Source organism: Dunckerocampus dactyliophorus, chromosome 9 (assembly GCF_027744805.1).
Source record: "Dunckerocampus dactyliophorus isolate RoL2022-P2 chromosome 9, RoL_Ddac_1.1, whole genome shotgun sequence".
Classification (NCBI taxonomy): domain Eukaryota; kingdom Metazoa; phylum Chordata; class Actinopteri; order Syngnathiformes; family Syngnathidae; genus Dunckerocampus; species Dunckerocampus dactyliophorus.
This window is the reverse complement of record NC_072827.1, coordinates 28,558,714-28,573,979: the sequence shown is the minus strand read 5'-3', so window position 1 is coordinate 28,573,979 and position 15,266 is coordinate 28,558,714. Positions and strand designations below refer to the sequence as shown.

Below are 15,266 nucleotides of genomic sequence, written 5' to 3'. Positions count from 1 at the left end.
CGTAAAAGTAACGCCTCATTTCAGAAAAAGAACATCATACCAATAGTCAAATATGGTGGTGGTAGTGTGATGGTCTGAGGCTGCTGTGATAAACAGAACCATGAATGCTGCTGTCTACCAAAAAATCCCAAAGGAGAATGTCCGGCCATCTGTTTGTGTCCTCAAGCTGAAACCAACTTGGGTTCTGCAGCAGGACATTGATCCAGAAAAACCAAATGAAGACTTTGGAGTGGCCTCGTCAAAGTCCTGACCTGAATCCTATTGAGATGCTGTGGCATGACCTTAAAAAGGTGCTTCATGCTGGAAAACCCTCCAATGTGGCTGAATTACAACAATTCAACAAAGATGAGTGGGCCAAAATTCCTCCACAGCGCTGTAAGAGACTCATTGCAAGTTATCACAAACGCTTGATTGCAGTTGTTGCTGCTAAGGGGGGGCCCAGCCAGTTATCAGGATTAGGAGGCAATCACTTATTCACACAGGGCCATGCAGGTTTGGATTTTTTTTCTCCCTTGATAATAAAATGTGGCATTTTAAAAAGTACATTTTGTGTTCAGTTGTGTTGTCATTGACTAATATTTAAATTTGTTTGATGAGCTGAAACATTTCAATTTGCAAAGAAATAAGAAATCAGGAAGGGGGCAAACAGTTTTTCACTCTACCACATATTTTATGCTCCATGGCAGCTGCTAAAATGAATCAAGTATAAGGGATGGTTTGACTCACAATAAGTGTGGACTTAAACACCCGACCTCCATAGAGCCTCAAGTCACTGAGATACTTCAGATAATGGACCTTAGCCTGCAAGGCAGTCAGCTGCAAAGCATAACAGTGGAAATCATTCATGAGATTTCTCAGCAGCTCTATATAGATTTTTTTAATAATGCAATGTTTCGTTCCCAACTACCACACAGGAAGTGTTTTGAAATGGTCCAGTAAGTGGTGTCAGTCGTTTTCATGACATAACAGAGTTGTTTTTTACCTTTTTACCAGGCGGAACAAGGTTCTGGTTGGTTTTGAGGATGTGAGCGAGGGCTTTTTTGATGTTCTTCTCTTTCATGCTAGACAGCACTGCAGGAGGCAGGAACAAGGCTAGACCCCACTCCTTCCTGAGGGACAAACAATTCATGAGCATTACAGAAGGTCAATCAATTGTAATGGGGAAATAGTCGTCACGTTGGATCAGTGGATATTGCCCTAACAGCTCGATATCCGGGTTACTAATTCACCGGCAGCTAATGCCGCTTTCCCACCGCATGCTACCGACTTGGCTCAGGCTTTCCCGTTTCAAACTAGTACTGTGAAGAGCAGTGAAAATCACACGATGTTGACATTTTTGCTGTTGTTTGTTTAATTTTCCGGAATTTTTTCGGAATATAGTGATTTTATTCCCATAATATCATAACTTTTTCCCCAACCTAATTTTCCAAAAATTACAACTTTGTTTTGTTTGTTTTTCATAATATTAACACTTTTAAACGTGTTTTTCCTTTAATATTTAAACTCTATGCTACTAAAATGATATTATTTTTCAAAATGCATTCTCGTAAAATTGTGACTTTTTTTTTGTCAGAATATGACTTTGTTCTCTTAATATTTTGACTTTATTCTCATAAAATTACAGCTGTTTTTTTCCATTTCTGCTGTTGTTGTTTTTTTTTTAATATTCCAGCTGTTTCAACTTTTTTCTTGTAAATTTTCTTCTCGTAGTGATGACTTTAGTCCCATAATATTTTGAATTTATGCTTGTAACATTATAACTTTTTCCGCAACCCCATTTTCCAAAAATTATAACTTTATTTGGTTTTTTTTCTTTGTTTTTCATAATATTACGACTTCTTTAATATGTCAGCTTTATTCTTCTCAAATGATGTTATTTTTCCTCATAGATTCAAGATTCAAGATTCAAGAGTTTTATTGTCATAGTTCGTTATTCTCATACAATTATGTCTTTTATCATTAGATTACAAGTTTTTTCTCTCAATATTGTGACTTAATTAAAATAAGTTTTACATTTTTGCTTTTCTTCTTAAATTATATTTGTAGAATGAGCTGCGGGTCACTAAAAAAAAACAGCCGTGGGACGCAAATGAGCCCCGGGCCACACTTTGGACACCCCTGCTCTAAAGTGTTTTGGCGAACCACTACGGAACTTAGTAAACAGCTTGTGCGGAAAGACAAGCTTGTCTGTAAACTTTGAGGAAGATTGGTTGAAAAACATGATGACCACCGTCAAGCAAAACCTTTTTGCACAAGCGATCAAATTGCCGATAAGTCGTTGACCGTTTGTCTAATGATTGTAAATCTTTGAGGACATCTGCAGTATACAACGTATGCTAGCTTGTCTTCCAAAGCATTTTGAGAACAACCCATAGAGCGTGACAAATGTCATTTATACCTGTAAGTATCTTGCGGCATTATAACATTAGAATGCTGCAAAAACAACCCATTCAACTTACTCAATGTACTTGAGGGACACTTTCTGTGACTGCTTGGTATTGATGGTTAAAATATACATTTGCAGTGCAGCAAGACGGAGAGCAGTGTCATATTTCAGCTCTGACCCGAATCTCTCCAGTACCACATCATTACAGCTCTGGAGAAGTCGGAGAGAGGAGGTACGGGGAAAGATAAGAGGTTACATTTCAGCACAGTCACATTCGACCAAAGTCTCCATTCTGATTACTATTGATTACCTGAACTAAATGCGTGTTAATTATAAAGTAGCTGTCGTATTGAACCGTAGTTACTCACCTGGACATAGAGGTACTCAAATGCTATCGCATCTCTCCTAAGCAGCTCTAGGGGGTCCTTTGGGACAAAAGTGATGCGAAAAAAACACTTCATCTTGTGTGACCCCGGCCTCTTTGTCACCTAGAGCGTCAGTCCAAGATAAAGAGTGTGTTATTAAATCAGAAAAATCAAACATTCTGGGTGGGAAGAGTGTGTTGCATGCATCATTTATTCATTATTGACCTCTTACAGGATCAATTTGTATCTCACACCAAAGCTTGTGGTGTTTTGGGATGATAATGATTCATAGTGAATAGGGATCTCGATTCTAATATCACTAAGATGGAGGCATCCTTCAAATGAGTATTTCATGTGGTCATATTTCAATGTTGAGGTCATCCAATTTGGATTTGGCCATAATCGTCTTAATAAATACAGAATTTGAAACTGTAGTCATATCGCACAAAGCTATGAACTCTGCACAGGCACTGGAGGTACAGGCACTACTTCAATGTCATTCATGTGCAGTAAAAGGCAAGCGCATACAGGACATGTAGAATGTACATTACGTCCCAGAGCAGAGCCTTGAAAATGACTCAACATGCTTTCATTATTGTCTAAACAGCTGGCAACATACAGCAAGTGTGCTGTTGGCACTGGGGAGCTGCTGTTCACTGAGGAAAACATCAATCCCAACATGCACTGTGACATTGTGAAGCAGATTCTCCCCTCCCTTGGGAAACTGGGCCGATAACAAGCGCATTGCTGAGGAAGCTGAAGGTATTCTACACTGGTCACAAGGTGTCAGTAATGTTACATTGATGCGGGAAGTACTGTCCAGAACCCGGAAGTAAAAAAGGACAACAAGGAACAATGCTCACGTCTTATTTTATGTTATTATGTTTCCCTATATGTTCCTATATATGTTTCCTATATCGGGTAATATGAGTGTAAAGGTGACTATAGTGTAAAGGCTATTTCATGTCTAGAGGGCTCTATTCGTTCATTTTCTATACTGCTTATCCTCATTAGAGGTGGGGTACACCCGAGAGTGGTCGCCAGCCAATCGCAGGGCACATATAGACAAACAATAATTTACGCTCATGTTCATACCCATGGAAAATTTAGAGTCGCCAATTAACCTAGCATGCATGTTTTTAGAATGTGGGAGGAACCCACGCACGCACGGGGAGAACATGCAAACTCCACACAGACATGCCCAAGCGGAGATCAGAACCCTAATCTTCCCGATCTCCTGACTGTGTGGGCAACATGCTAACCACTTGACCACCATGCGGCACTAGAAGGTTCTAATGAGGTTAAAAGCGGGTCGTAAACAGGTTTTCTATGCTCTATCTACAAAAATATTCCATTTATAAATAAGGAATCCTACATCGCGGAAATTCACTTATCACTGTCTTGTCTGGAAACAATTAACCACGATAAATGAGGGATTACTGTACTGCTACACAAGCTGTACGTATATCGACACCTTGAATGCTACTGAAGTGTTTTGTCTCACCTGAGTTAGCATCTCCTGCTCATGCAGGAGCATGAGTTTGCTCGCTGACCCTTCAGCTCGTTGCTCCAGAATCAAAGAGAAGTGTTCGATACTCTTAATGGAAAGCTTCTCTTGCAGGGTCAAGATGACATCCTTTCAATGAGATACACTAAAAGTCACGACTACTTCAGAATAATGAAACGTCCAAGCAAAGAACGCTTTCAATACAGCCATATTTTCCAAGTTTAACTGATAATTTGACGTCAGATAGGAGTCCTAAGGCCAGACTGGACCAATGAAGCTCAGCCTATAAAGTGAAAGTCAGTTTGGACTTTTATGCAACTGTGTTTTACAGAGTTGCCACCTACCTTAATAGATGTGTTGCTGTCAAATTTAAACGATTTCGTCTGACCGTTCTCCAGGTAGACCTTCAGAACATTTGGCATAAAAAGAAGGGAATTGTCCTTCACAGTTTCCTGAGGGTGGAATGAAAATGAAACAGAGGAAATGACAGACACCTCAGAGGCAAACACAAACAAATAATAATTGAGAGGCTGTTTTTGCGTCTGCATTGTTACAGTGGCGTGGGCACACGGTGACAAAGATGGTTAAATTCGGTGGTTAGGATGGAAACCGCTGGCCTCTCAGTCTGGCTCGTGAACTTATCATGTACCAACTTATCATGTAGCTAGCGAACTAGCTGACTATAAATCATTTTCCTCCCGGAGCTAATGAACATCACGCCCCTAAACAAGATGCCCTCTTAACTTCTCAGAAGACACAGTTACTTTTTAATTGCATCGTGCAGGGAATCGGGGTGGGACTTGCAGAGTAACTCGCAATAAGACATTTTGCATAATATCACAATGATGCCATCCTCGACATATTGGAAGATGAAGATACATCACGATATCTATGGAAGAGAAGAAGATTCAACTCAGCAAACCGCCTTTTAGGCAAAATAAGAAAATCAGTCATTTGAATTTCCTCACTTATTGAATTTCCTTAACGGTATTCTGACATTAGAACTTTTTCCACAACCTAATTTTCCAAAAATGACAACGACTTTGATGAGCGCTCCGCTTGACTGACTGGGAGCATTTCCTGCCGACGAAGAAAGGCAGACGAGACCGAGGACAGCATGCAAACTTGGAAACAACGTTTCGAGCCATCTTTTCCCAACGGGTGTCTGTCGCGGCAGCGCCTCTGCAAGTCACTGGTGTGTTTGAGTGACGGGAAGAAAAGCTCTTTGAGAGAAGTTGCTTCCCGGTTAGCAATTTAGCGGTTTTGTCATCAATGTTGAAAAGACATGTAGGAAAATTGCGAGAGTCACATCAAATGAAAAGGTCATTAAGTGCACCAGTGAACATCTGTACAATACATCACAGTGTCAATATTTCATTTCCCCCTTAGCAGGAATTATGCTTGGGTGCGTTTTTTTTTAAGATACTAACACCAACAAAAATGAAAATGACCAATTAAAAACAAATTATTCACTGGACTTTTTGAAAGTTCACATCCAGTATTTAACTGGACTAGCTGTCTCCCTCCTTGTCTTAAATGTAAAGTCGGTCCACCATCTGCTGACTGTACGGAAAACATTACATGTTCTTTTGAGCTTGTACTGAGCCTGACCTTGTACTCACTCTGCCTTTGTGACATGTTTTTTTATGGGTTTTTTTACAACTGAAGTGTTTTGTCGCGGCATGTGCCTCTCTACCTGCCAGTCACGCCCCACACCTTTCCCTTTCCCTTTTTTGGAGCTATGAAAAGAAATATTTGGGCTTATCTGCCCCACTGTGTCAGCTTTGAGAAGGCCAAAGCGGTGCTTTGCGTGACTTACAGGGAGCTGGCCATTGATGATGACTTCTTCGGCAAAGCGAACTTTGACGGGATTGGTCTTTAACTTGGCCTTTTTGGCTGCACTGATGAACGCCGACTTGGGTGACTTCGGGAGAGAAAAGAAGAAAGCGACATGAGACATTTTAAAGGACATTCACTTCTTTCAGTAAATGAGTCAAATCCCTCGTTTATCGTGGTAGATTGGTGCCAGAACTGATTGCGATAAGTGAATTTCCAAGTGGGATTCTTATTTGTAAATCAAATATTTTTGTAATTAGAGCATTGAAAACCTTCTAAATACATTTGTTAACATTATTAGAGCCCTCTAAACATGAACTACACCCCATTGTCACCTTTGCACTCATATTACCCAATACATTAGACATAACAAGAGTAAATAAGCCATGTTACTCGTGTGTGTTACTTTTCCCGAGGGGAGCTGACTGGCGGGCGGACAGGAAGTGGTGTAGCCCGTATTTTTATTGGGGTTTTTTATGAGGGATTACCGTAATTTCCAGTGTATAAACTGCTACATTTTTCTCATGCTTCGAACCCTGCGGCTTATACAATGATGTGGCTAATATGTGGTCACGTTCTGGTCTCGCAACATCTCATGTGCTTCCAAGGAGCGCCCTCATTATGGGGAACGCGTGGAGAGGTATCGGGAGGTCTATGCAGTAAACATTAATATGTGACCAGTAGATGTATTTATATCCTCAGTAATGTTGTGCAAATGTCTTAAGAAGAGACACTTGCTTCCGTTATTCTGGCATGAGAACATGGCGGAACACCTGGAAGAATGTGTCTGACCACAGTGCACCTTGCTGGGCCACACCAGGTGGCTCCATCCGCTCTCTACCCTGCCAAGCCAGGTGGCTCCACCCGCTCTCTACCCTGGCTTTCCTGACCTATGGAGCGGCAACTTGGAGAGTGTGTCCAACGACAGTGCACCTTGCTGGGCCAGGTGTCCCATCGCAAGCTCATTCAACAAGACGTCAGGTCTTTTAAAGAGAAGGATCAGGACGGCAATGACAGTGCAACTTTTCTTGTGGGCTACTGTTTATGTGTAAGATCTTTCTGCGTACTAACTATCCCATGTCACGACATGGAAACGTGCGGCTTGTAGACCGGTGCGGCTTATCTATGGATGACTCTATTTTCGGATCAGTCCGAAAATTACGGTGTTAACGCCTGTTGTGAGATAATTCAAACCTGCAATAAAAGTCTGTTGATCAAGTCTGCTGCTTGTGTGTCTCACCTAACATTACAGTAACATTACTGACACCTAGTGACCAGTGTGGAGTACTACATATCTTCCGAATGCCTTATATACTGTACTGTATGTACTTTAGTTCATGTGGCCAATTTTATGCTTGAAAATGCTCAATTTAGGCAGAAAATATGTAAAATTTGCTGCGATATTCATTTTTTTCTAATAATAGGACGTATTCAACCACAAAAAGGCATGATTTATTAAATGATATATTATTTTCAAAAATCAAGTTTGGAAATAATAATTGACAGTGCAGCCGCGTAATTGGAACTGCGAAGCGGCCAAATCGGGTACCCAAATAAAGCACCGTACACGTTGCTGACTCACTCACTGTCACTGCATTTTTTATTGCGTGCGACTGCGAAATAACCTGGCATGGGCCAACGAAAGTTGCGCGTGCCACCAATTTCATTATGAGAACCACTATTGAATTCGATCTCAACTGAATGAACGGGAAGTCCGCATCAACAATTAAAACAAGTTCCATCCATTCATAATTCATTCTGCATTGCTTTCTGCATGTAAAACTATACTTATTCTCTATAAAATGTATTTTTTAAAAATATTTTTGGGTATCTAGAATAGATTAATTGGATTTACATGATTTCCTACAGGAAAAATTGCCTCGGATTTCGTCTGACCTTTTAGAAAACCGAGGTGCTACTGCACACCTTATTTTTTCGTCTTGGCACATTCAGAATGCTTTGCTCTTTGAAACATGATAACCTTCACTCACTATCAAGTGTGTCTTTAAGACTTCAAAGGGAATGTCTGGTAAATGGGCGTAATTACAGACTGCAATAGAAGAGCTGCTTGATCCTCTTGAGGATTACGGAACATAAAACAAGCTTTTTTTCCCCTACGAATCAAATCCCCATTCTACTTTATTCTCTTGTTGAAGCCAACAGGTTGGTCCATCTTATGAAACACCACTGATTCATGTCAAATTATTGGCGTATTACAGCATTTCAGCTCGGCCAACGCTGTAATTGATGTAAAGTCAACCACAATACCACCGACCGGTTGTGTGAACAGCGAGTGAATATGCATTTCTGGCTCTGTTTTGGTCACCATCTGGTGCTTGGTGGCTGCGAAATGACGTGGCAGGTTCACCTGAGGTCTTTCTAAGTGTATGACAGCATAACATGAGAAGACTGGTGCAGCTCCACACATTTTCAACAAAAGCGAGGAAAAGCCAGGTCGCGTTTGCTTTAGGCTGCTTTGACACTCGGCATGTTTGGTTTTGAATGATAGTGTTGACAGTATAATAGCAGAGCATTCACACCAGTTGCATAGAAACGTCTGTCTGATACTACATTGTGGTTACGGACGTAGTGTATTTACAGTAGTTTATGGCTATGGGTGACCAATTAGAAGACACTTACTGGGTATGGCTGAACGACGGTCAACAATATGGACTCCTTGCAGCTCCTGTAGGGATAAAGTATAAGTAGATTAGACCGAAATACTTAAAAAAAAGGACAGATGATTGCAAGCAAATGTCATATTCTAGATATTTATTTGGACATCATTTAGGCTCTTGGCGGTTCTCTGTGTTGTTCACTGAAGACAGCAGAAGCTGCGAAGGAGCAGCCACTCTGGGCAATGTTCCCTGAATTGTTGTACACTGACCACATGGTCACTGTACAGTCCCACAATGATCTAGTGACGTGCACTGGTGTCTTGTGGTATATACTGACAGTCTTCCTTTTTGAAAACGTGTTGCAAGTAAAACCTATGCCCAGTATTAAATTAAAGCTGCCTTTTTTGGGGGAAGTTTGCCCATTATCCACAATCCTTATGCAAGACATGAACACACGTCTTTCTTTTTTCTGTGCGTAATGATAAAAAAACAGCTAAAAGAGGCAGCTCCCTGCTGGAAAAACCAACACAGACGAGCTACCAGCATAGACCAGCTACCAGCATAGACCAGCATATGTTGTGTTTTCGCGCTGGTATCTGGTGGTCCAGCACTGACCAGCATAAACCAGCATGGTTCACCAGCTAAACCAGCACCAAACCAGCACTAACCAGCATGATATTTTGTTTTTTATATACATACGCAAATATTCTGCCTTCTGAAAAAACCTCCATCAACCCCCAACAACACTCCATTTACATAATGTGACCTGCATATTAACCTAACTACAGCGACATTTTTATTATTATTATTAACACTGTTACATCCATCAACCTACTTTACTAGTGCAGTGACACCTCATAACACCACACGGGCTAGCTAGTAGCCGGCTAGCGGCTAGCTTCACCACACATTCGCTCACGACGCCTAAGGGAAATACCGAAAGGTAGCTACATATTGGAGCTGCCGCCACTGCTGCTGTGTTTTTGTTTTTGAGTTTGGAAAAGTTAATGGTAAGTTTCCATGTTGCTATGTGAAATCAATGTGCCCAGGAAGGAAGTTCTGGTAATGCTTAAAATGACCAAAACACGGCAAAATGCTGTTAGTATTACATGTTATCATGAATGTCCCTGTTATTTCATGGCCACAGCATGTATATAACACCATAAAACCTTGTTGGAGGTTTTTTAGTTTTTGTAGGCGGAATAATTGTGTCCCATTACGTGCATTAATTAGCTGCCTCTTTTTCTAGTTGTTTTTATGTCTTTGTGTGTTCATGTCTCACATAAGGATTGTGAATGATGGGCAACATTCCCCAAAAAAGTACAGTTTTCGTTTAAGAATGTTTGCTTCTTGGGTGATGTGCAGTGTGAACTCCAAAGTTTTTGTCCAACTTTCTACAGATTTGGGTCTAAGGCACTGAGGGCCGCATACAGAAAAACGGAATGATGGGGGGGCCACTATGATTACATTTTGTGTGTTAAAGGTGCTAAAACCAATCCCTCGTTTATCGCGGTTCACTGATTCCAGACCCGACCCTGATATGTGAATTTTTGAAGTAAGAATTCTTTTTATAAATCAAATACTTTCGCAGTTAGAGCATAGAAAACCTGTTTACGCCCTACATTTTTTTAACATTTTAGCGCTCTCTAGACGTGAATTAGCACCCTTAGAGTCACCTTTATACTTGTATTACTCAACATAGTAGACATCATAAGAAAAAATAAGCCATTTACGACAAAAATGACACTCGAGCTTGTGTGTGTTGCTGTAAATGCGTTCTGGTACCAGGGGAGCTGGTTGGTATAATACATGTTGGTTTGCTGGTATAGATCTCAAGATTTCGAATATGAGATGATCCAGCTTTCCAGCCTTTTTTCTGGGAAAAATACCTTAAGTTCTTCTCTACTCTGACAGAATATTGGGGTGAAAAGGTGGTACTGTGATGATGAGGTCTGATGATCCAGGTATCGTCATTAGCTTTGCATTCTACTGACGCTGAACAGTAAAAATGTCCCAAAAAAGCCTTACAATCGTATTGCGTTGTCCTACCTGACAAGGTCGATAACCCTCTCCCTGGGTGCGGAACTGACAGGCTCATCATTGATCATGATGATCTCGTCCCCTGGGATGAGCTTGCCTTCTGATGGGCCCCCTGTTAACACACCAGACACATTTCATCATACAAACCAGACCGATTTTTCCACACATTTCCTGTGTGGCAACTTTAACGAGCGCTCACTCATTGGGTCTTGTTAAAATCGATGACTCATCCGTTTTAAACACAGCAGCGGATTTCCCTTCTTTTTACCAACTCGGTGTGTTTGCCTTCCTTCGGGGTGTATGCTAACGTGCCGATAACAGCAAAATACGCGATGAGCAACTTTACCTGGCGTGACCGAGCGGACCACCACAGGTTTCTCACTGCCTGCCACAAAGCCAAAGCCGAGCACAGGGTCTCGTCTCATCTCCACCTTCCGGGGTGCTGGTGGCACAAACTTGTCTCCATCTAGGCGGACCTCTTCCAGGGAGCTGCTCTGGCTGAACTGGCTGTGGAAATGAGACAATAGGCTCTTTTACACTGGCTGCAAAAGCTGGCATTGTTGAAACTCTTTTTCCCTGCGCTTGTTTGTTTCGCATTAAAGACAAGGGGTGCTAAGTAAGTCATAGTAAAATAGTAAAAATCCATCTATTTATTCCTCTATTCTAACTTCTGCCACATTTCTCAACCGATTCAAAGCAAACGTCAAAATGTTCAGCACATTCAGGACACGCTGGCTATCTATCTGGACTTTTCAAAACATTCCCACATTTACTGTAATTTCTCATAAGAATACACTGTTCCCTCGTTTATCGTGGGGGATAGGTTCCCAAAATAGCCTGCAAAAAGTGAAATCCGCAAAGTAGCCTACTATATATTTTTATAATACATGTTTGAAGGCTGTAAAACCCGTCACCATACACTTGATACACTTTTCTCAGACAGGCAATAACATTTTATCACATTTCTCTCTTGTTTAAACACTCAATTTTAATGATCAACCTACTAGGTTGGACACAATTGTTAACTGACTCATGCGTAGTTCACTGCTGTGCCTTGTCGTCCTGGCGCCATTCGGCTGTAGTGTTTTTGTATCCTTGTTCGGATGTATTGCTCCTGTCGTCGTATTTTCCTCACAGGGTTAGTCTCTGTTGTTTACAGTATTGGCGGTTAGCGAGCAGCTCACACGGTTAGCTAGTTTGGTAGCTATGACCACAACAGGAGGCTGCACGAAAGAGATTGACTGACAGTTGTCTAGAGCCAATCAGGACGCAGAAGACAATGGGCGGCGCAGACAGAAGGGAGAGAATCGAGAGACACGGCGCCTCCTAAAGCACAGAACTACAACACTCAACTTCCCACAATGAAAATCTTCTTAAAGGGCCAGGCTCAAACTGTAACAGCGTTCATATGCTGTAAAAAAAACAACAAAAACAAAAAAAAAGCACTAAAATGGCACAAAAAAAATCAGCGAAAGGTGAACCGCAAAGTCAAAATATTGCAAAAAGTTGTAATCTAACGAGAAAAAGTTGTAATCTAACGAGAAAAAGTTGTAATTTTACGCAAATAACGTTGCAATATTAGGTGCAAAAGTAACATCATTTTAGTAGAATAAAGTTAAAATTTTAAAGAATGGCAATTTTTTGTTGTCGTAATATTGTAAGAAACAAACAAAACAACAAATAAAGTTGTACGTTTTGGAAAATGAAGTTGCAGAAAAAGTTAGAATGGTACGAGAATAAAGTCTAAATATTGTGGCTATGAAGTCAGAATTACGTGAAGAAAGTTGGAATACTTACAACAGAAATGAGGGGAAAAAACAGCTGCAATTTTACGAGAATAAAGTCAAAATATTACGAGAAAAATGTAACAAGAGACAAAGCTGCAATTTGACAAGAATAAACTTGCACTATTATGAGGAAAAAGAATGTCAATTTAGCATAGAGTTGAAATTATAAAGAAAAATATGTTATTGTTTTAAAGAGAAAAAAACAAAACAAAATAAAGGAAAATCAGCTTGTGGGAAAAATTATAATGTTGTGGGAATAAAGTCAAAATATTACAGGAAGACAATTTACAAAGATTATTTCAGAAGAAAGTTGTAATATAAAAAAAACTGCAAAAATGGGAAAAAAAGAGCAAAGAATGAATAGGGTTTTCTATTTATATCACAAAGCTGAGATGCAGTTTTTTTCTTGAAAAGTATATTCTTCTTAGCATATCTCCATGTGTTGCTACAAGTCCATCTTTGGGACTTTGCCAGTCGATTATGAGAATATTACAAAAAAAATGTATTATTACATTAGTGCCCCATTAGTGACCAGCAGGCACGCGTTTTGACCAATGAACACGCCCGTACGCCTTGCTGCTCTCCAGGCACGCAACCCACAAGCTTCAGCCAGCAGCCCAGTCCCCAAAACCCGACCGGAGCTACCATGAGCGCACACACGCCTCACGCTCACAGGTGGAGTGACAAGGAGATAGAGAGTGACAGCGTGCAGCGATGTGCCTGCTCAGGCAGCAGTAATTATTGCACTTTGTGGCTCACAATCAGCCTTCGCCACCTCGAAATGAAGGCACAGATATAACTCCAAAAAAACGCTGCTCATTAGGACTGACTGTTGTAACGCAGCCCCTCTCCCCTCAACCACCATGCTTCGCCTCGCCCGCCCACGCCACTGAGCCAAAAAGCCAAATAAATCTGTAGTTGGCTCATAGAGCCCACGCCACAACCCCGACAAAGAGCCACAAAAGTAGGGTGCTCCAAGTGCGGCCAAGGGGCTAATTTGTCATTGCATCACAGCAGAAACAAAACAAAATGTAAAAAACAGCAAAAATAGTAAAAATAGAGCCAAAGGCAGAATGAGAAAAAGCTGAAATGTTGACACCAACAACCAATAATAACACAAAGCTTTGTATTTAAATACAAAGCTTGAGGTATCTATCACTTTTTTTTACTTGAAAAACCTTTCTACAAAATAAATCACTAAATAAAGATGTATAATTGAAATATATATACTGTACTGATTGTACTGTACTGTATTGTCACTGTACTGTACTGTACTGATCGAAAGGTTGGTGACGACTGCTTTACAAAATATCGACGTGGCCCTCATTTTGCGCTATGTGGCCCTCGGTGGACACCCCTGTTTTAAGACTATAGCTTGAAATAAAGAAGCTAGCACAAGTGCTTGTACAAAAGAAGATGTAGGCGATTTGAGTAGCGGTAATCAATTGGCAATGTTTGTACTCTCACACTGCATGTGATCCATGATCTGCTACTTTCTGGAGTACGTCCTTTACTTGCTATTAAAAATAATGCAAAGTCCTCACTCAGTCCATGACAATTCCTGTATTCTTGACTGAAAGCACGCCATTTTATTATTTAATTCCAACCTTATATTTTCATCTCGCTATGAAGACATTTCCAGTGCGGGATCAGATGCTACCAGCCATGTTGGCTAATTAAAGCCCGCAGCCGAGGCAGACAGTGTGTAATTCACAGTTATTCTTGACACATGTGTTGTTCAACACTAAATACTAACAATTAACCGGTCAAGGCACAATGACGCAGCAAAATCTGTCACTCGGCAACAAAAAAAAAAAGGGGGGAGGGGGTCGGGTCGGCGTGCTGTCAACATTTCGTATCATTCTGAGAGCTGCAAACCAGAATAAAAAAAAACATTTCGTTTTGGCGTACACCTTGATTTTACGTAGTGTCTTCCAGAAGCTGATGCAGAGATATGTTAACACGATTAATTGTTCCGCTTCTAGAAGTCTCAGTCTTTACATTACAAGTCAGGCCTCACTTGGTGAAATACATTTTGTTTTTACACTTTCCCTTTGAAGCGTCTAAAGACATTCATAACATTCATTGTTTTTTTTCCCTCCCTCCCAAGTGAGGAACTCAACAGATTGCACAAGTCAAAACCATATGGACCTGTACTCTCTCCTCCCTCCGCACTTACCACCTGCTAAATGTGGCTTGTTTCCCATTGTGCACACAGTCATGTATGTGACGGCCCATAAGCATACCCATTAGCCGCTAGCATAATCCCACGACATCATTTTACAGGCCGACTGATGAGGGGTTTGTGTGCAATCAAGGCATTGCTCACAAAAACAGTAAGCGTTTTGGAAATGAGACTTCATTTTCTGCTCCCGCCTGCTTGGAAATGTTTTTACGATATTTTTTTGTTCAAGCCGATAACTTCCTACTTATCAAGACCCATATCGCTAACTTTTTAGTAGGTTTAAGTGTATTTTGTGCACAACTGGAGGTAAGATTCAAGATTCAAGATTCAAGAGAGTAAGAACGACGCAGACAAGGTTGGATTTGACAAACACTTCCTGTAGATTCGTCCTAATCAAATATCATGACATCTACGGCTACTATTAACAAAACATAAAAGAAAAAAATAGCGGCGGCTCGGGAGTACAAGCTGTGGCTCCACGGGGTTCACTATCCAACAAAAGCCGGTATTGCCAACGATGCTAAAGGGCTGGTCATCCAGCG

General features: G+C 40.9%; 1 protein-coding gene across 9 annotated transcripts in view; it reads right to left on the bottom strand.

Moving 5' to 3' along the window:
• frmpd4 (FERM and PDZ domain containing 4) overlaps positions 1-15,266 on the bottom strand; it is a 60,579-nt gene that overhangs the window by 8,075 nt on the left and 37,238 nt on the right. For 5 of the 9 annotated variants that reach the window (XM_054786833.1, XM_054786834.1, XM_054786835.1 and 2 more), the window contains 10 exons: positions 11,099-11,259; positions 10,762-10,864; positions 8,735-8,780; positions 6,078-6,182; positions 4,603-4,710; positions 4,256-4,387; positions 2,755-2,874; positions 2,460-2,596; positions 983-1,109; positions 727-816 (listed from right to left, as the gene is read on the bottom strand). In XM_054786833.1, the coding sequence (XP_054642808.1) occupies positions 727-816; positions 983-1,109; positions 2,460-2,596; positions 2,755-2,874; positions 4,256-4,387; positions 4,603-4,710; positions 6,078-6,182; positions 8,735-8,780; positions 10,762-10,864; positions 11,099-11,259 (1,129 nt within the window). The remainder of the gene's footprint in view (positions 1-726; positions 817-982; positions 1,110-2,459; positions 2,597-2,754; positions 2,875-4,255; positions 4,388-4,602; positions 4,711-6,077; positions 6,183-8,734; positions 8,781-10,761; positions 10,865-11,098; positions 11,260-15,266) is intronic. The other 4 variants (XM_054786838.1, XM_054786841.1, XM_054786840.1 and 1 more) reach the window with 1 other exon arrangement.